This window comes from Haliotis asinina, chromosome 14 (genome assembly GCF_037392515.1).
Source record: "Haliotis asinina isolate JCU_RB_2024 chromosome 14, JCU_Hal_asi_v2, whole genome shotgun sequence".
Lineage (NCBI taxonomy): Eukaryota > Metazoa > Mollusca > Gastropoda > Lepetellida > Haliotidae > Haliotis > Haliotis asinina.
Genome location: NC_090293.1, coordinates 50,379,401 through 50,402,011, shown reverse-complemented (window position 1 = coordinate 50,402,011; position 22,611 = coordinate 50,379,401). Strand labels below are relative to the sequence as shown.

Sequence of the window (22,611 nt, the reverse complement as noted above, 5' to 3'; positions counted from 1 at the left end):
TGGACCTTCACGGGTCAGATGTACCACTGGACCCCATGGTACAGTTTTTCATCCTTTATCTAACGGTTCTGGCAAAAACATTCCAGTGTGACGTTGGTCTGTGAAAGGTCAAATCTGAACCAAACAATTCAATAGTGTACACCATGAACCTCGACCAACAATACTTGGATACACATGCACTGACAAAGTGAGTCTAGTTTTATGCCGCTTTTGATCTTATTCCAGCAATAACGCGCGGGGGACACGATAAATGGGTTTCATACAATGTATCCATGATAAGAATCGAACCCAGGTTTTCAGCGTTACGAGCAAACGTCTTGACCAATAGGCTACCCCACCGCCCCATATGGTGTAAAGGCAACCAGGATATCCACGGGAAGCAGATTGGTTGTTTTCGCCATATATCAGGTACGATCGCGTTGGTTTAGGTTGGGTCACCTTCAGGATGTCTTCACCCTCCAGATATAAATAAATATACTTTATCATGTTTATTGTCATTTGTTAACCGCATTATTTATTAAAAGACAAAAACAGCAATCAAATAAAGTATTGCACATTATTACACATATTATTTGATACAACTTTATGATATCTGCTGCTCTCAGGAGGAGGATATAGTTAATTCCTGAAAACAAAAATTAACGAATTTAATCCAACAACACATTTGTACTTCTACAGGACTACTGACTATTACAACCTGTAAAAACACTTATGTAAGAAATTACAATAACCATACTCAAGTTAATGACACCTCTAAACGGAGGGTCTACCTGAGACCCATTGTCTCTCACAATCTCATCAGCACATTATTTTCCCTTCTGCACAATCGTTTCTGTCATTAGAAACCCTGGATGAATCAAGTCGAGATAAATCTGAATGTCATCTCAATTAGGATCAGATTAAAGTTATTTACTTGAAAATTAAATATTTTGAGGAACAAGCCATGACCATCACAAAACTGCATACATTCAGTGAGAGCGACTGAAACTATCGGTCGCACGGTTAGCTGGAAATGTCAATATTCTTTCCTCGGTTACCCATGAAATGAACAAAAATCCTCGATCTGTTGAAGTACTACAATGTCATGGACCTGGTAGAAAGTGACACCCTAGTTGAGTACCATCGTCAACGCAATCTAAGACCTACTCATGCCACTTTCTTAGTCAGTGATGTCAACACAACGAAGGCAGCGATATTTTACGATTGCTTCAAATACTTGTACGCAAATGCCACATGTTCAGGATACGCTTGCTCATGTTATGGAAAATGCGGACAAAAAGCAGAAAATATTTTTCCTGCATCAAACAACTTATCAATAAAAAAATGAACACACCTGCGCCACGTTCCACAATACAATCGTAGTGCTAGGATGATTGTAACTCCCATTCTTTAACACAGACTTACACTACAGCCTTGATGATTGCTTTTTCAAACGATCCCTGGACGTTTACCTTTCTCATGGTAGTATCTTGCTACACTTACATAAGTAAATCATACAGTTTAGGATAATTTTAAGTCACACAGCAACATAAAATGCATATTTACTAACACGTGTAAAAGTGTTTTTTTCTAAAACAAGTAAGGCTTTATATACCCAAAATAATTAAATAATACACAGTTAAAGAATATTAAATTTTCATGAAAATCTTGTGTGATCAATTGCACATCGTTAGTCTGTAGTCTGTATTGCACATCCTTCCTGTTGACAGTGATGTACAGGGGAAGATATGTGAGCGGGTGAGTTTGTTTTATGAATATTCCAAGAATATTCCAGCAATATCACAGTGGGTGACTCCAGAAATGAGCGTCACAAATTGTACCCCTGTAGGGAATCGAACCTGGTCTTTGCCACTACAAGCAAACACCTTAACCACTAGGCTACCCCACCACCCCTCAGAGGAAGATGAAGGAGGGATGTGTTGATAAATGGGGGTGACCTACATGGGAACAATGAAGAGGGGGATGATGCCAGGGAGTATTGTACATGGGGCTAGCTTCCAGACGAAGGGGAGTTCGGCCCAAGTGGTCCTGACAAGGTGAGTGCATCCAGCTGCGAGTGTACCAACATAAACCACACTGGCCTCATCCACTCAGCATATATGACACACAGCTGAAAACTGTGGACAGTAGTCAACATTAGTCATTCTTCAAAAGTGTTGTGAACAGAGCTGTCTCTAGACCAGTTCCAATGCATATTCCTGGAACGAGAAAATGGTAATAACACTAAGGTAACAACAAAAAGGTAACTTTAAAAGTTGAAATGACAAATCTGGACATTTTAAAGAAATTCACAGGGCTTGGAACATTTCAAAATAGCTAGCCAGTTCTCATTTAAATGTAATGGCAGACATTTCCAGGAGGTCATCAATTTCAACGATTACAAATCTGTCCAGGCATTGTCAAGTTTTATCTAAAATTACCAGTGAAAAAGTGTTATATTATCAAAGATTCAAAAAAGATGTGTTATCAATTGACACTATGTGCTGTAAGAAATACACAGATACAACATATCTACATATACAAGAACAGGGCACTGTCATCAGCATCCCCCCTGCAAAGGTTAGTACCCTGTGAGAACAAATACATGTAAATAGTTGTCATGGAAATGCAAGAAATACATCAACATCTCAAACCTGCCGAAGAGACAGGTTCACCACTTAAGGTCTTTTGGGTGCCAAGTTTGGTGAAGAAAATGTAGAAATATTTTCAACATATCCCTATGGAAACCATCTCACCATTTCCAGTCAAAGCCAAAGTGGTGAACAAGAAACAAGAAAGATATTACTTTAACATGCCTACTTTCTCACAGCACCAATTCACTTCTAAACCTATCAATGGCCAAGTTTGGAGGGAAAATACCACATGGTGTTCACAAGCAGCTCTTGAAACATGTTCGTACAACTGACAACTTGAGTCCATTTTACAGTCCCTTTCAACATGTGTTGTGGTGAGGTAACAAGAAAGAGTTCAGATAGAACAACGGGCAAAAAAGATTTACAAGTAAGGGAACCAGTTAAAGGTGCAAGTTTGAATCTTAGTGAGTGCATTTAGGCTTACAAGACAATCAGCAATATTCCAGCAATATGGCGGAGGTCTGTAAATAATCGAGTCTGGACCAGATGACCCAGTGATCAACACTGGGAACCAATGGTATGTATCAACCAAGCCAGCGAGCTTGATCACCCGATCGTGTTAGTCGCCTCAAACAACAAGCATAGTTGCCTTTTATGGCAAGCATGGGTCAGTTAGAATCTTCAGATACTGACCGACTGTGATGAAGAGAGCTGTGAGGTTGATGCACAGTTCCTTGTCTTTGGCTGGGAAGCGCTCACTATGGAGCAGGATGTAGAAGATGTTGACATAGGAGGCCCCACCCAGCAACCCAACATACACCATGAAGGCTGGCAAAACTGCCACTGGCAGGAACTTGTACTGTTCAACAGGAGACAATGAAAAACATGTATGATTAATACAGGCTTCACACTATGTTGAGGAAAGAACCAGTTTTGCTGAAACTGTACGTTGTAAGCATGTACTTTCACCCCCACACACAAGAATGAAGGTGTACCATATGATATACATATATATGTTCAAAGATATGATAGTTTATCACATGTACCGCCTTAAGTATTTTTCTTAATTCCAAACAAGATACAACACTACAAATTTAGTAAAATTACAATTTCAGTAATGGCTGGCTGTTACTGAGGCAGCCATGTATAAAACTAGATTCCATGACACAGACAATCCTTGCAAGGTGTCAATGTGGTTTCTGTCAAAACTGTAATTTTGTGGCGTAGAAACAAAAGACGGAACCCATTGATCAGCAGCTCATAGCAAATCATATTGCTTTGTGTAAGTCTGATATGATAATTACATAATCAAGTAATGAAGCTACATAACAGTAACCAAAGCAGTAGTAAAATTTATGTCATGACAGCAGGCCTAACTATAAAGAGATAATTTAGCACTAAAATATTCCTCAGTTCAGTAGCTGTGAGGTAGAGCATACGATTCATGATCTGACAGATGTGGTTCTAATCTAGAGAGGGAAAATATTTGATCAATTTGACCTTTGATGGCATTTTTCAATTGATTTCAAACACTTGAATGCTGATGTTCAAAACATTCATTTCATAAAAGTCTACTTTCAGGGTCAAGTTTGGAGTATTGTATAGAATGTCACAAGGATATTGTATGTGATCCTGAAAGGAGGTTTACCTGAGAAAAAGAAGTAACCTCCAAAACGGTGCAAATAGGACATCTGAGGTTTATAAATTTAGATACAACTGAGGGCTTGCCAAACTTTTTTGGCACTTATCATGTGTCCCCTGCTCTTTTTTTCATAATGGTACCTACACCCGTCAGTCTTCTGTTCACAAGAAGACTAATTCTAAAAACTGAAAGCTACCTTCCTCACTACTTTAAGTGTATGTTTTCTAGTCATACACATGAATGTGGGAGATTATTTGGGATTAACGGGCAGACTTACATGTACATCAATCATCCAGATGATCATGTTGATGAACTGTAAGGCCGAGAGGACTTCCACCCTTTGTATCTGAACCAGTTGTACAGATGATCTTGACACAAACACACCGGCCTGTGACACAAGTATACAACTGCTTCTTACAAAACAGCATGGGCAACACTGACACAAACATACAAATCTGCTTCAATACCTCATATATAGAGCAAAGTCGACCTTCCAGGCAGCCACACAATACAGTGTTTCTTACACAAAGCACAGTCAGCCTGGACACAAAATCGCAAGCCAGTCATACATAATTCCCGCTTCTTAAATAAACCAAGATCAACCTTCCATACAGCCATAAAACAATACAACTGCTTCTTACATAAAGCTAGGTCGACCATCCATTCTGTCACAAAACATCATTTGTGCTTCTTAAAGAAAGCAAGGTTGACCTTCCATTCAGTCACAAAACAATACAATTGCTTCTTCATAAAGTAAGGTTGACCTACCATTCTTACTGCTTCTTAAATATATCATGGTCAACATTCCATTCAGCCACAAAACATCATTCCTGCTTCTTGAATAAAACATGGTCGACCTTCCATTCTGCCACCAAACATTATTACTGCTTCTTAAGTGAATCAAGGTCGACCTTCCATTCAGCCACAAAACAATACAACTGCTTTTTACATAAAACAAGGTTGACCTTCCATTTTGCCGCAAAACATTATTACGGCTTCTTACATAAAATAAGGTCCACCTCCATTCCATCGTAAAACATTATTACTACATATTATGCCAAGGTCAACCTTCTATTAAGCCATGCATTATTACTGCTTCCTACACAGAGCAAGGTCGACCTTCCATTCAGCCATGCATTATTACTGCTTCCTACACAGAGCAAGGTCGACCTTGACATAAATATACCAGTCTGCATCACTGCTTCTCACACAGAATAAGGGTGAGTTACTGATATGTGACAACATCCTACTCTACAGCAACCCTTAACCCCAGGAGCATGTGTGTGTACACTCTGTTCTCTATAATATCATCCCTCTGACAATGCCTGTAAACAGAGTCCCACCTGATAACAAAGCTGGAGAGCAGCATACAGCTCTGGACAACCTATGTTGTACTCCGACTTGGGCCGGACCTTGGCAGCACATCCTCTTGCAACGTACTCGAACACATATACTGCAGCCAGCTGAAGAAGAGATACACAATGAATCTAATCACACCTTTAAAATACCATCTTGATTGTAAAAAATAGGTATTATCCAGTTCTGGTGCTTAGGTGCCTGACTTGGAGAGAGTGTGTTCAAATGCCAGACAGGACTCAACCTAACATATGTACTAGCACTAGAATTGGTACCTTAGAAAATGCAATTCCAAGTATGACATATGTTACATTTCACCATTTTCTAAATGGCATTGTGTATTCATACATGACATTTGTTTAAACAGGAAATTACAATTTAAAGTCCAGTATCCAAAATATTAATTTACACACCAAAAACAGTTCCTTTCAAACATGTTCTGTGAGTACATATTTAAGTAATGTAAGGGTCACAAAAGCCTGGAACCTAAAGGCAGCTGGCATTCCCTGACAAGCTTACTGCTTGTAACCCTATTTAATATTGACCTACAAGGTGAATACATCAAACAAAATCTCCTGTATCAACTCTACATGCAATGGGGCATGTCGTTTTTCAGAAAAATAGTTTCAGCCTTTCTCAGAGCTTTTTTCTGAACTTCAAATAAACTGAACAATGGCTGCATATTTATTCTACAAATATTAGGACCTAGTTAAATGACTTCATCGTTCAAGCAAAAGTCATCATTTATCAACAGATGGACAGAATTAATGAGTGTGTCCAAACCTTGGCAACTTCATTTGAAAGCATCAACATCTGATGAAGTGGTGACCTTACACACAAAAGTGCAAGTCACCCTTCTCTCAGTTAATTAGCTCCACAATGCTTCCAGTTTCCAAGTGTTGTATTTCGAGACAAGGTATACAGTGCTTTTCATCAATTAGCTTGTACAACGTCCCACTGGGCCCATAAGGTAAGGGCACCTGTTTCCCTGGAACTTACATTGAAGGCCATCCAGCTGACGAGCTTCAAGCATCTCCAGATACGTCTCAGTGCAGTCTCCTCAGGACTCCCTGCATCAGAGCTCTCAGCCTCCCTATCCAGATCTGTCATTAACAGACACTGTTTATTTGTCATGTACTCTGATAAGTCTACCATATATAGCACAAGAATGTAAATACACTGAATATTAACCCAACCATGCTATTGATTGTTTGTTTAAGCAATACCATCCTTTAGCATACAGAGCCCTGTATAAATATAACTGGATGTTTTTTTTAAATATTTATAACCTGTTTAATTTCAACAAGAAAACCACTTAATCTGAACACCAATGAAGATCTGGTTAGAACTGGTCTTCAATGAGGTGTGGTGTGGTGAGGGTGCAGTGCACTGAGGGATTATTCTGTGAGGTGTGGTGAGGTGAGGGTGCAGTGCACCGAGAGGTTGTTCTGTGAGGAGTGGTGAGGTGAGGGTGCAGTGAACTGAGGGGTTGTTCTGTGAGGAGTGGTGAGGTGAGGGTGCAGAGAACTGAGGGGTTGTTCTGTGACGTGTGGCGAGGTGAGGGTGCAGTGCAGTGAGGGGTTGTTCTGTGAGGTGTGGTGAGGTGAGGTGAGGGTGAAGTGCAGTGCAGTGAGGGGTTGTTCTGTGAGGAGTGGTGAGGTCAGGGTGCAGTGCAGTGAGGGGTTGTTCTGTGAGGAGTGGTGAGGTGAGGGTGCAGTGCAGTGAGAGGTTGTTCTGTGGGGAGTGGTGAGGTGAGGGTGCAGTGAACTGAGGGGTTGTTCTGTGAGGAGTGGTGAGGTGAGGGTGCAGAGAACTGAGGGGTTGTTCTGTGAGGAGTGGTGAGGTGAGGGTGCAGGGCAGTGAGGGGTTGTTCTGTGAGGTGTGGTGAGGTGAGGTGAGGGTGCAGTGCAGTGCAGTGAGGGGTTGTTCTGTGAGAAGTGGTGAGATGAGGGTGCCATGAACTGAGGGGTTGTTCTGTGAGGAGTGGTGAGGTGAGGGTGCAGAGAACTGAGGGGTTGTTCTGTGAGGAGTGGTGAGGTGAGGGTGCAGGGCAGTGAGGGGTTGTTCTGTGAGGTGTGGTGAGGTGAGGTGAGGGTGCAGTGCAGTGCAGTGAGGGGTTGTTCTGTGAGGAGTGGTGAGGTGAGGGTGCAGTGCAGTGCAGTGAAGGGTTGCCCTGTGAGGTGAGGGTGCAGTGCAGTGAGGGGTTGTTCTGTGAGGTGTTGTGAGGTGAGGTGAGGGTGCAGTGCAGTGAGGGGTTGTTCTTTTCTGTGAGGTGAGTTAATAGCCACACTTAAGAATATTTGACTCATATGACAACGTACATGTATGTGTGTGTGTGGCTGCTTGTTCTAGCCCAGACTTAGCTGGTTGTATAGTGCTAGCTCACTGAGATACCATGCCGCAGTTATGTTTGAATACCCCACTCAAAACACATTATGCTCATTCCGAGCCAACCAGTTCTTGCTGAACCCATAAATGCCTTGTGCCAGGCAGGGATCAGCAAGTACCATATTTTAACGTCTTTTGGAATGACACGTCTGAGAATTGACCTTCCACTCTCCAGTCTAAGTAAACTTAGTCTCAGTGTTTTTCGTTCTACTCCACCACTGAATCTAGCAAAACCTAGTAGAAGGTCTCGTCAGGTAACCTTTGAGCGTCCAATGACTGTCCAATCAAACGCCAGATGGTTAAATAGACTTAACCTATCAGACAACGGCTACTATTTACGGATTGGAGGGACTTTCAAAATATTCAGGTCACTGACACAGATCTCTCCACAAACAAAACTCTGCATATAACAATTATTTGACCTACAGTATATACGCTTTGGGGTTTCTGTTGACATGGTTACCATTAGCTAATATTTCTGCAAGATAACATCCTTGAATATTGCCAAATACACTAATTTCAGCGACTGTTTACTCACTGTTGTCATGGTTGTATGTATGCCGTGTGCATCACCTGGAAGCGATCGTACACTAAATAGCATTCAGAATTGTTCGGGTACGAACCTTTTCGAGATAAAAAGTTCAAAAGGTATGTGTGAATGTGCACTTTCGCGATTTGGTAAGCTGTTTTCTGATTCGTCAATCTCAAAGGTTACCTGACGCGACCTCCTGTAAGGTTTAGTTAGACTCTGTAGTGGAGTGTAACGAAAAGTAATGAGGGTGAGTTTACTTAGACTGTTCAACTCTCCAGGCAGACGCTTTGACCACTACACCACAAGGGCAATCTGCTCTTCAGTAGCCACTGCTTGTCATAAGAGGCAATTAAGAAAATCAGGGGTGTGTCTTTAATGAGACTCAATGATTTGGTTGACACATGTCATCACATCCCTACAGTGATGCACATGCTGTTGATCACCAGATTGTCACGTCCAGACTCAATTATACACAGACCTGTGCTAAATACTGGAATACTACACAGTACAGTTTTAAACAACAAACAAATCAAACAAAACTTGGTCTGAACGTTTCTCACATTGTAGAAAACTAATGACACAGTACAAGAATATTAACTACATTTGAAGATAAATATTTCCTATTGTAACACCACTGTTTATTCATCTTCCATTCCATATGTGTTCCATGTTATATTGTATGAAATTTTTTCAAGCATGAATAATGGTGTTGCATTAACAGTTTCTGTTTATCAGGTTACCTGGCTCTGAGTGTTGGATTATGGGAGTTTTTTCATCAACTGTCTCGTCCTCAGGTTCCGGTACAGACAAAGATGACACTGTTTGCGTCGGTACTCGAATAATGATGAAGTAGGCCACCCAGTAAACCAACACAACCGGTGTCGTCAGGAGGAACGCATATCTGGAACACATCATGGAAACAACCATGTAATAATTCTTTCTACAGAAGTCATGAAAATATTAAGTTTCTGATCTTGAAATTGAAGGGTGTTCTGTTGTCTCGCATGCTGTCAGTCCATTCATATATACAGGGATGAGAAAGGGTATGAGTGAAGAGGGAGGAAAATCGACTGGGCCAATTTGGAGTCATGTTGACCGAAACAACATAACATATATCATGAACAACACCAGAGCCATCAAATACAAAGAATTCTGCAGATTTGAGGAAAATTCTCATCCCTGTATATACATTAATGTTCCTGATTTTCCTTAAATTGTCATGGTATTTTCTGGACTGTCCTGGATTTAGATGGTTCAAATGCCTGATACAACACTTGGTTCTGCCTCAAAATGTAAAACACTGAATGTGGTTTAACAATGTTCACCAGGAACAAGGAATCATATTATGCCCTATTACTTAGGATTGCAGACAACTGAAGTTCATGAAGTGACACAACTTGACTTCAGCTTGATATGGCCGCATCAGGGATGCAAGCGATGCTTACTTGGTGAGGGTGTGGAGTTTGCTGGTCTTATCACTCCCATTGCCCACAGTACAACCTGAAAGGTCAGGACTGCACATTAACAATTCAATAAGTGTCAAGAGAAAGTATTCATCAAACTGCTTGTAAGGTGTTGTCATAGACACAGCATAAAGATTCCTGAAACAAAAGCTGTACCTCAAGACAGGGTGGTGGGGTGGTCTAATGGTTAAAGCATTCATTTTCACTTTTAAGAACCAGGTTCAATTCCCCACATGGGTACATGGGGGAGCCCATTTCTAGTGTCCCCATGGTGATGTTGCTGTAATATTGCTAAAAGCGGCATAAAACCATACTCAATCACTGAGCTCAGGACTCAGGATATTACTGTCTGCTTACAACCTCAATATGTTGGAAGAATGATTCTGGATGATATATACTGTCAAACAAGGATAAGTTCAATACTGTAATATTCATTACTGATTTACCAAGAATTTGCCATGCTGAACGCTACATCTTGGAAATTAAAGAAGTTACATGTAATTATTTTGCTCTTGAACACTAAACTAGTATTCATAATCACTTAGAAGCATCACTGTACCATTGCCATAATTTTTCATAACTATTATCGGGATGATTCCCAACAAATTGTGTGCTCGGTCGTAATGTGGTAATATCGTCACCTATTTTCGTGACATGTAATTTCAATTTTTGCTTCAGCACGTTAGATTACAAACTGACATGTTTTCCCTGAGGTTGTATAATGTTGTTGAAGTTAAAAGGATCATTACTATGGATGTGTTTTACCTTTTAAGTCCAGTGTTCTTCGGGAATTGTCCCAAACTGTCCATTGCAAATTCAAGAGTTCGCGGTGTTGTTGCTCCATCGTGATACGTTGCCGCATCACGCACTCGATCACTACTCATGTTTACCTTCTATATTTAACCAATATTTTGGGGAAAAAGTGTTCCGAAACATGTCTTTTCGACATGACAAGTATAACTGTGTTATTCATGCGCATGAATAATTGTTATTTAGCTTTATGGCTATGCTACCACAATGGAACTAGTTTCTTGCTCCTTGTCCATTGCAATTCGATTGTAATTACGGTAAGTTTGTTAAAATCAAACTGAACTAAATATTTGGTCTTAATTTGGTATAAATTATTCTTGCAAACATTTTATTGCAACAGGACACAGTAAGGGTGTTTTCCTGATATTTTTAATGCATTGTATTGTACGATCAGATCACTCGATTGCGTCGAGTGACGTTTTGACATGTTACCATGACCTGTCACTAGCGTAATGATGTAGGTCGCTTTGATGTTAGTGTCTTGTCCGTTTCTTTTGTATTTACGATTAGATCCTAGTTATGATGAATTCAGTCCTTAAAACCATTTCGGACACTAAACCCATTTCATGGAAACTCTGTGATGGAGTTTTCTACAAAATAACGGCTACAGAAGTGTAACATCAAAGAAAGCCGCCATTACGGTAATATCATAACTTAGACACCAAAACTTCTTGTCCGTTTTCTTAATGTTTGTCTTATGAAATACTTAACTCCGTAATTATTTTCTGTGATAAAAACGGACTTATATAAATTAATACGGACAACTTAAGATCATCTGGTTAAATATATTTTCATGTATTTACCTTACCTACGTGAGGTCATCGATACCGTCATGTCACGGCATCGGCTCAGTAAACATTTTGCTTGTCCGTTTTGTAATGTTACTGAGTGTCATAAAACAAATCATACCATAATTTTCCTTGTAAAATTCGGACAAAACGGACATTGAAAGGACAACCTCATGTGCATTTGTATTGTTGTAAATTTGATTTGTTTATTCCCAGTGTAAACAAGCCTGTCATCTACGTGGATTCTGATTGGCTAATATCTAGTCACATGACATGTCAGGAATCTATATAAGCTCGGCGCGAATTTCGAACAGGGACTTGATCAGACCTCCTCAGAGGCACTACTTGTGTAATAGCTGATCTTGTCGACACCTTTAGGCCCAAACACAAATTCATAGAATATTAAAAGGACTAAACAGGAATATTTATATAGGTGAATACACTATTATACATATCATTCTCCTTGGGAAATTCAATTGCTAATATAGGAGATTATTTTACTTGCATTATTGGTCCATAGAAGTAAGTCTTTATGCTGATCACTGAGTCTTATTAGGAATCCTGACATGTCATACCTCTGATATCAAGTGCAAACATACTGTAAGAAAAGACCACTTCTGAATATTTATTAAAAGTTTACATTTGTTGTTAAATCCTGACTTGGTCTCTCATTCACTGACGCCCCAAGCTCGGGGGTGTTACAATACCGACCTGACAACTGACCTGTATTAGCATGTATGAGTTCCACCTACTGGCCTTACCATTGTGAGGGAAGGGGCCTCAGTATGTTCACAATCAAGTGCTACACTAACCATGTGACAGTTTATTGAGCAAGGAGTGTGCACCTATACACAGAATCAATTTCATTGTCATGCACTGGCTCTACCTTTCACACACCAAATAGGTTTGCTCATTGCTGTGCACTGTCTATTTTGCATATACACATTCTCTGTGCTGTCCAACTCAACCTTGTTTGCCAGTAGAATCTTACCATCATGTCTTTTGTCATAAAAAATAGCAAGATTCATCGATGAGAATTAAAACCTATTTTTCAAAAGCTCAGTGGTATAAACAATGGGGGTACGGGACCACCCCATATAACCCATTATGTACTAATTTTAACTTTAACAATTCCTGTTGACATATCAGATATACAGATTCTCTGAAAAACCTAGAACATTTATGCTGTGTCATAAAATGACATTCAGTCACTCTACTCCCACTCACCAAAGATGATGTATATAGATGACCCAAGGAGTCCCGCCATGCCGGTACCGCTGGACCAGGCATTGACCAACTTACTGGGGAACTGAGACAGGAAGCCCAGGGTTACACTGAAACACACATCACAGCACTTGGAACAGGGCTTCATATTATATTTTCAGTCAAAAATCTTTGAGTCAAACTTTATTCTCTCAGTTGTGCTGAGGTAAAAGCTTGGACCCTGCACAGACCTTACCTGCTCAGTCCTCATTTTACAGTTCTGTCAAATCTTGGATGACTCGAAGCCAGCGTGCAAAATATCCACTGGCACGACAGCTCATGGCTAGTAAAACTCAAATTGGTCTACAGTCCTTTGATTTCATTTAAGGCCAATGAATTGCTCAGTAACACAAAATCTAATAATTGTATGATACAGTCACAATAAAGCAACAAATCAACTCTGATGATTTGTCTCATAATTTTGGACATGCAAATAAAAAAGTTGTTTCACAAATGATCATTATTTTGTTGTCACTTTTTTCTATTTTTTTTACATTGGGGGACCACTTGCTGGTAGAACAGCCAGGTGTGGAGGTTGCACATGTGAAAATGAGATACAACTGTACAGGCTTGTTGATTACCTGGCTGTTCTACCAGTATGTGGTCCCCTCATAAAAACCATTGACTGATATTGTGAATGAGCCACATTATTATAGGAGGACGATACAGAAGCAAGCAAGTCACTGAGTCTGACCACCCAATCCTCTTGGACAACAAGATTATGTTGCTGGTCAACAAGTCGATCTTGAATCCCTACAAGGATAGTTCACAAAAAACACTGAAACTCTGTATATCTTTTCTATTTCATGTCAAATTCTTTATGTCAACTCTTTAAACTCCATAAATTGTATCAGTGTGAATGACATACTTCTCCCCAAAGGCAGCGCTTGATCCAACCACCACCTGAAACAACAACAACATACACACAGCTGTCAGTGTTGGTTGTCATGGAGTATAGGCTAGTTTCATATACCACTCACAAGAAGTTAAGCATCACCAGTTTATTCATCCTCAATATCTCTAGGGTATATGTTCCAATAAGTCTCCACTATGCCCTGGATGTCTGATAAATTTATTATCTCCCCTGCCTGGCTTTTTATCCAATCAGGTTTTCTATGCTGGGAAGTTGAAAGAACCAATCACAACTCACTTTTGCTTTTTAAATTATCGAACCGATTGAACTTAGCAAAACAAACCATGCAGAGGTTCTCTGAAAGAGGTAGAAGGAATTTTTGCATACCTTTCCTAAATGTTTCGGACCTACAAATTTGTTTGATTTCCTCCAAATCTGAGTTGCACTGCAAGCAAACCTTTGCAATAGCGACTGCTACCTTTGTTGACACTGGCAAACCGGGTCATAACGGCGGCCTAGCTGATTGCCTACTGTGAGAATGCGGAGCCAGCAAAGGGAGGTAATAAAATTATCGGGCCAACCCGTAGATGCTTCCAGGCTATAGTGGAGACTTACTGGAACGTATACCCTGGAGATATCGAGGATGTGGATTATTTGAAACACACACACATAACCTTGTCTTCTGTATATTTTCCTGTTTGCATATGTAAGTTTTATTCAACTTACTCATGCATTAAATGTATTATTAATTTCATCTTTAAAGATAACATCGTTAATTAAGAGAATGTTAGCTTTCACTGATTCCTGATGCTAAACATGAGTGTGTGTGTGTGTGTGTGTGACAGAGAGAAGCAGGGTGAGTGAGTGAGTGAGTGAGTGAGTGAATCCTATCAGAGCATGATTTTATGAGTAATACATCAGTATTCCTTATTAACACTCATGATCATTTATCACAACCAAATCAATAAATTTACATAAAACCAGCATTAGAACAGTCACTCCTGTTTAACATAAGCAGACACAAACAGGATCGGATAGTCACATTTGCAGATTTTGATACTGCATATCATCATATCCCAATGATGTAGGCTGATACTCATGATATCAATCACTGGATTTTCTTGCAAAGACTTGATTATTTACAGAACACAATAGCTGCAATATTGCTAAGTGTTGGTTTAAGCAATCAAACAAACAAACAAACAAAGATAACAAAACATGCTCACAATGCATGCCAAGGCAAATCCAAAACTGAAGGAAAACGCCACACCAATTAAACCTGGCAACAAAACATATCTTATTTACAAAAAATACTACAAACATAACTCCATGTGGCTCTCAGAAAATCTCTACAAAACTTACTTTATTTATATTTATATAAACAACAAAATAAATCTTCATATGATTTACAGCTTACAGAGTCTTAAGCAAGTCACTGTATAACAAGCATTAAAGCAAAATATCTGTCATGTAGACAGCACTGTTGCAAAGGTGCAACTTTGCATTAAATAATGAAGCAGACACCTATATGAAATGAGAATACAATGAAAAACATATTTCCCAACTGCAAACTCATGCGTGAGCCACTAAAAGTTGTTTGTCAAGTTCGTAATTGTCCAAAGGGGAGATTAGTCTCAATTGACATCTCACAACTTGACCAATAGACAACAAACTTCACCAGTGCTTTGAAACTAATAAAACTAAATCTTTATTAATAACAGTCACTTGGCAAGAACATGCCACTCTATTCTGTGCTGTCATCGTTTGTAGAAATGTACACATGGAAATATATATTTATTCATTCTCAGCATAGTCATCTAGAAAGACAACTTTCAGGATGATACAGAATCAAGTTCCAGATTAGTGGAACAGGTTTCTGCTTTTAAACGATGATTTTGGTATCAAGTTTTTTTTATTGTCTAATTCTGTCTAGACCATGATCATCTATTATTTGTTTCACGATACCTCAGCAAAATCAAACCTAGCCCCATAATGATTACATGTAGAGAAATCCATATGGTGCATTTATTACTTTACAAAACACATGGGCAAATGTGGATGGCTGAAGACATGACATCAAATACTGAGACATATGTTCAAGAGTTTCCTATAAAAATGAAGTGAGCTATACCAAAAAGCACTCGATGTTTAAGAATAACAATGTTATGATACAACTGTTTGTTGAACATGTTCGTCTCTGTACATGTCATTGAGCTTTTTTCACATATCATACTTACACTGACACAAGCTACTCTGAATATCAAAAATGTGATTCATAAATGCATCCAGGATAGAATTATCATATCGTATGATTATCCTACTGTAATATTAACTGAGCTATTTGAACTTTACTACAATGAATTTCTACTCCTAAAATAACTGACGATAACATGAATGGCAGGCACATTTTTGAGAATATACATATACATTTACAAAAAAAACATGAAATACATAAAGACAGCTAGTGTCTGTTGCACTAAAAATAAAAATCATTTTAACAATATTCAGTTTTTTCTGTGTGGTAATTTGATGAAAACTGTAGAATACAGAAAATTCATCTAAGGTCTGGAGACATTCAAACGAGCCTTTTTACTCATCAGTCTGATGTAAAAAAAAATAGATTGGTTGGTGAGATGGACATTCAGAAACTTCATTTGCCAAATACATGTACATTATAAACTGTTGTACTGAGGCATGAAATTGGTAAGTCACATGAAATGTATGAAATAAATATTTTAATATATTACATCTAATATTTAATATATTTTCAATAATGTCACCTTACCAATTAACATGAGGCATCCATTCACCATAAACCTGTACCTGAATGGTACCTTCAGAAGAAAGAATGTGTTCAGGCCTGTAAACAAAACAAGAAGAGACAGTCATCAATATCCCCAACATTACCTCCAATTTCGGTCAAAGTCAAACATGTACACCACTGGACCAATGTATGTGTCAAGTTTGGTAAAGAAATATTGAACAGTTTTAGAGTTCTGCTCCAGAAAAGATAAATGTGACAGACAGACATTTTAATACCCCTGCAAAATGCGTTGCAGGGGATGATTATTCAGATTATTTTCAAAATTTTGTATTTCCAATTTTCTCACAGGCAATCACTATACAGTCAAAGAATGTCCCAACATCCAACACTGTGAATAGCTGAATGAGATACTTTGTGAAAACCCTATAACCTGAGTCTGGTACATACAAAAAATATGTTCAGGTTTGTTTCATCAACATACATGCCAGATGATAAAAAAATTACAGTACTTAAAGAAACTGGATTTATGTCAAGTTTAGAGGATTGGCTAGTCAAAGCTTGATAATTCCTTTGTGAAGCAGGGTTTTACATGACACAGAAATGTGTGTCTGATACTCACAAAAATACTGAATGAACACAGAAAAATGCATGTACTCTGTCACTTGGGGTCGAATAACATTCTTTGTTCGAAATGTGTGACAGGAAACATAAAACTCTTGTAATCAAAGTAGGGCCAGACAAGTTTTATTACTTGTTTTGTGGCTTTTTGTACTCAGCAAACCTAAAGGCAGGATGGACAACATATTAAATAAATCACCAATCAAAACAAATTCCTTTTAACTACTAAGAGTGGGGTGCCCCACTTAGGGTTTGCCATCCTTTATGAGCGCGTCATTCACTTCACGTTCAGTTCACTAATTACACGTCATTTCAGAGTTACCTCCCTTTTTGTTCGTCTGTTCCACGTTCATGTTCAACGTTAACCATACACCAGGTGTGTACGGCTATAAGTATGCATAGTTCTTTCACCGCTATTCATAGTGATGTATTATGACATTGTCAACAAGAGGAATGAAGATTTATAAATGGATATAGATATTTATGTCATCTTTGTGAGGACAATATAAAAAGTATTGTACACTTGGCAATTTATGAAGTGTAAAGTGGGGGAAAAAAAAATTGAAAAATTATAGCAGGGGAATTTACAGTTTTGCCAATGAAAAATATAGGCATTTATTGTTTAGTGAGGAAAATTATTGTCACTTTCTTCCTTTGTCTAGAAAAAATATGACCCGCAAAAACAAGAAATAAAATTTGTCTGGCCTAATCATAAAATCTTGTACTGTACAGTCTGCCACACCACTGTAACACGTTACAGGAACCCTATATCTCACATAAGGACCCTTGAAACTAGTAAGCAGGGTTCCTGTAGCCGAGAGCCGCGATGCGGTCCTATACAGTCAAGACATGACCCTGCATCGATGCAGGGTCATGTCTTGACTGTATAGGACCGCATCGCGACTCTCGGCTAGGGTTCCTGTTGACCCCTAATTTTGTTGGTCAAGATAAAACCTTGGTAAAAGAAAACAATGTTCAATTCGTAATGGTTTCCAAACCGAAATATATAATTTGTCAGTGTATGAAATAAGGCTCATCCAACCAAAATCTACAGCTTGCCAGCCTGATGGGCTGATAAAAAAAATAGATGTTCCATACATCTCAGTCAGTTCACCATATCTTGGTGTCTAGTCTGGTGTTTGACTAATATCATACACTGACCTCATGCATGAATATCATTCTATCTATCTGTTCTTTATACAAGAACATAATTATAAATTTACAGGTTTCAAATCACATTTTTCTACACATTAACACAGATGTATCAACTTCCAAAACGCTAACAGTAGCTGCTCCTGCAATATTTACTTTCTTATGCTACAAATTAAAACTAATTATCTTTAAGATACTGATGAAAAACAAAATCAATTTTTTTCAACACCCTAAACTCAGCATTTCCTCATTCAAAATTTTGGTTGGAAAATCGAAAAGTACTCAATCTCCTCTGTCACAGTCTGATAGCAATGATGCCGACATGTTTTGTAAAACCCTCAGTAAGTGCTCAAGTTGCTAGTTGGGATTTTAAACAAAGCTCCATGCCAATCAAAACTTGAAAAAATCATTCTTTTGACATTTTGTAAACTTCTTATTTCCTTAAATTCAGTGAAATTTTACCACTGAATTTTGAAATTGCATTCACTGTAATAAGATATAAGTAAGCATAGAAACCTCTTCTTCATTATATTGAGAAGGGTAATCCTTCACTTGTTTCCATAGCACAGCAGCTATGGCTGGGCTGACGAGAGATCAACAACGAGTCATTGGACATCCAAACGCTGCTTAGCATCAATGCTTGTCATTGCTAACGACTTCAGTTGCAGCATACAGATGACAGAACATCTTAGACAGCGAAATGCAATGCCACCAACAGCACTGATGACTGTCCACACAGTGGTCAACCTCATGTAACAACAATCACCAGTGCCGTCCTATTGCCCATCAACACCTGCTGATTCACAAGGGCTACAAAAACAGTTATCTGGAAATTGCTAAAGTGTCCCATAATCATGGACCAAGCAATGAGCCATAAACATGTGTTATACCGATACTGCAACAGCAACTCTCAGTTTCTGTTTGAATGACTGTATTATCTGAATTCTGATGTCTTTTAGCAGCACTTAGAAGTTGTTAAATATGACCAAGATCTTTCACGGCTAAATCTTCTTTCAATTCATTGACACACAATGTTTCAGGGTCATTCCAGACCCTGTCACCAAAACATTGTGTGTCATTTTTCCATAAAAGATCTTGGTCATAAACTGAATTCGGTTTCATTACACCACTTTATAACAGAATCCCCGGTAACGTTTCCTTTGCCTTTTGGTACATTTTATGAGCTTTGACGAAGATCTCATGATAATTATCAAACTCGGATCAAGCCCAAATCTTCCATGACAAATGCCTGTGTTAGTACTAGGCATAGAAAGCATGTTGCAACACACCAACAAGACAGAGCAGAAGGGAAGACTCATAGGATACAACATACAGTCCACTTACCTTTGACAACTGCAGACAGTGCCACATTAGCTCCAAACACTAGACCCACAAAGTTGCTCTCATTAAAACTGGAAAAAGAACAATCAGTAAGTACCTGCATGAGATGTAAGATTTTGTACAACTATTGGGGTTACAAGCGGACATCTTGTTCCCTTATTCTTCCTCCAAAAGCAGCAACGTTTCTGATGACTCACTAAAACTCAGAAAGTAAACTCTGATACCAAAGTTGTAAACCACAATGTATACAATGTATGCTTGTAAAAGGGCATTAATATCAGTTGGAAAGGACAGTCCACAGACATCATGTCACCTTCCTCAGAACAAAGTCTAAACATGCTCACTATTGTTGTACATAACTGTTAATTACTCAAATATAAATGGCATGTGATATTTATGAAAATAAATTTATGTGTTATATTACTGGCAAACAAGGACAAATTGAGCAACGACCTGACAATCGACTCTTATTAGCATGCATGAGTGCCGCCCACTGGCGGTTGTCATTGTGAATGAAAGGGCTGCAGGTTGTCCACAAATCAAGTGAAGTGCACGGCAGAATAAATTTCTTTGTGATGCACTTCACATGTACCAACCTACCAACCAAATGGGTTTCTGCCACTGTTGTGCAACACCTACTTCTCATAAATCCATTCTCTGCACAGGTCCAGCTTGTCCTTGTTTGCTAGTAGTCTGTTGCTTAAACTGGCTACACCAACCACACAAGCTAGGTAGGTATAATGAATGTAATCAAATCCTGCTTTGTTGTGGATATGACACAGTCAAGACACCAGATCTGATTGCCTGGTTCACCTCAGTCTCATAAAATGTGACTGGCAATATGGGGACAACTATTCTAAGGTGGGGCCATCAACTGTTCAGTTTATCTCTCTAAAGACTCCAATCAATCTATCATAAAATTTCAACACTAGTTTTCTAACAATTTCAGCTTTTCATATTCAATTAATTTTGTACTTCCAAATCTGTAGGAATTAAATAAACCTACCTTCCTACCTATTGCAAGGAGGGTCCCAAAATATAGCAAGCACATGAGTGCAAAGGCCTTTTTTCTAAGCCAGGTGTATATGTGTTGTGGATGACACTAAAGTGGAAGCTGCCAAAACCGACATTTGTCCAATCTGGCAAGTTGTCAACAACCCACCTGTCTGCAATGGTGCTGGCAGCAGAGTTCACAATAACATATGGTAGATTGTTGATTGTGCCAAGGAGAAACAATCCTATCTGTAAGCAGAGAAATGTCATCTAGGAGCAGTTTTGAAGATACATAAATTTTATGTAACACAATGTGACAATTTTCTTCGAATGGGTTTCATGAAAAATGGTTGTATGCTGTGGACACACCAACAGGCATGTAGGAGAAAGAGAAAGAGAGGAAGACACATAGAGAGAGACACACACACACATTCCAACACACACACACACACATACATATTCCAACACATAATGCTTCATCATGCAGTCTTGTAAAGTTCAAACCTGGAGCAAACAATATACCTTGTGATCGAACAGGTTTCTAATGGGCAAGTGAGTGAGTTAGGTTTTATTCCATTATTAGAAACATTCCTGCTATACCACAAATAATGAGCTTTACCTATTGTGCCCATGGTGGGAATCAAACCCATGACTTCATTGTGACAAACAGACACCTAATTAACCAGTACGCTACGGCACTGCCTTACCAGGGATGGGTCAAGTCCAAACTGTCCCCCTGTTAAATGATCCCTGAGTTGGACAGAAAATGTTTGATTGGAAAAAGTCCTACTGAAGCCCTGGATAAAACTATTCCAATGCACCTGCAAAATGACTGAGTGAATTGGGCTTTGTTCTGTTTTTAGCAGTTTTCCAGGAAATGTATCACCTTGGAGGAGTCAGAAATGGGCTTTACACATTGTACCCATGTGGGGAATCAAACCCGGGTCTTTGGTATGGTGAGCAAACGCTTAAACCACTAGGCAACTGCATTGCCTCCTACAAAACTATCTCATAAAGAATGAGTTAAAGTGACACATATGTAAGTCAGAAGTAATGCAAAAACTTTCTTTGCCACAAGCATAGTTTCAGTGATAACTGTCTGAAATAAGCATGTCACATACATGATTTACCACAGATTTGGGTGGTTACTTCATTTACCTGTCACAACCAATTCTAACCCAGAATTCAGAATCTGACATTTAATGGCAGGTCACACGTTCATCAACAAAGCACATGTTACTATGAATTTTGCAGGATCAGCTGTAAACTGTTCTCATGAAGTATATATATATATGTGTGTGTGTGTGTGTGTGTGTGTGTATGTGTGTGCATGTATATGAGTGTACAAAAATGAAAATTAAATTTAATTATTACACTAATTTGCAGAGATGAAGACAAAATTATCGATTTGTTCAATTTCTTCATAAATTGAATAAAAACTGTGTTAAAATGAATAGAAATTACCCAGTTTCTCTTTTGCTCCATTTTGGTAACGGTCAGTTACTAAATCCGTCTAGAAAATCGAAGATGAACTGTGACATAGACCTTCTGACCCTGTTATCCGCAATCTGAGATTGAGAACTGAGATCACTGATCAGAATCATTCGGCTTGTCGGAATGTGGAAATGCACACTGATAACTTCTGTCACGTTAGAAAATTCATGACAGAACATTCGTTATCAGATACGCCAATAACATTTAAACGTATACTTCACTTCATCATAGCAAATACCGTTGTTGTCACTCAGGGATAAGAAGTATACAATGCAGATCAGAGTATTTCCTGCAAGCAGACAGCCTTTATCAACTATCAACATGTGACACAAAAGGGAGGTCACTCTCATGATTAGACGATAGGGAGTGTTCGGTAAATTCCGTTACCGTTAATAGTATTTGATGTGCACAATGAGTAAATCCATCTAAATGTTTAAAGTAGAACTGATGAAATATTAACCCTTGAAATATCTGTACCTGATTTACTCTTCCTAACACCACGCGTCCCAATCAGGGATAAAATATTCCAAAGACAGACAAATGCACTGCGTACCGGCAAAGATATATTTATTATCAAATAA

The 22,611-nt window shown here is 38.8% G+C and overlaps 1 protein-coding gene across 1 annotated transcript; it reads right to left on the bottom strand.

The window, feature by feature from the left end:
- Nucleotides 1–487: 487 nt before the first annotated feature.
- On the bottom strand, nucleotides 488–22,384 carry LOC137261225 (battenin-like). The gene is made up of 14 exons (XM_067798937.1): nucleotides 22,001–22,384; nucleotides 20,706–20,785; nucleotides 19,547–19,614; nucleotides 16,454–16,528; nucleotides 14,895–14,947; nucleotides 13,684–13,718; nucleotides 12,780–12,886; nucleotides 9,937–9,991; nucleotides 9,232–9,392; nucleotides 6,571–6,674; nucleotides 5,559–5,678; nucleotides 4,493–4,603; nucleotides 3,267–3,432; nucleotides 488–2,198 (listed from the first exon to the last, which is right to left on the bottom strand). Exons 1-14 carry the CDS (start codon nucleotides 22,019–22,021, stop codon nucleotides 2,137–2,139), a joined length of 1,218 nt encoding a protein of 405 aa, XP_067655038.1. The 5' UTR covers nucleotides 22,022–22,384; the 3' UTR covers nucleotides 488–2,136.
- Between the last annotated feature and the right edge of the window lie 227 nt (nucleotides 22,385–22,611).

Coding starts and splice junctions, on each gene's coding strand:
- LOC137261225 (XM_067798937.1), bottom strand. CDS start 22,021: ATGGAGCAAAAGAGAAACTGG. Junction 20,786..22,000: donor TGGAGCAAAAGAGAAACTGG/GTAATTTCTATT, acceptor CTCTGCTTACAG/ATAGGATTGTTTCTCCTTGG. Junction 12,887..13,683: donor AGCGCTGCCTTTGGGGAGAA/GTATGTCATTCA, acceptor TGTGTGTTTCAG/TGTAACCCTGGGCTTCCTGT.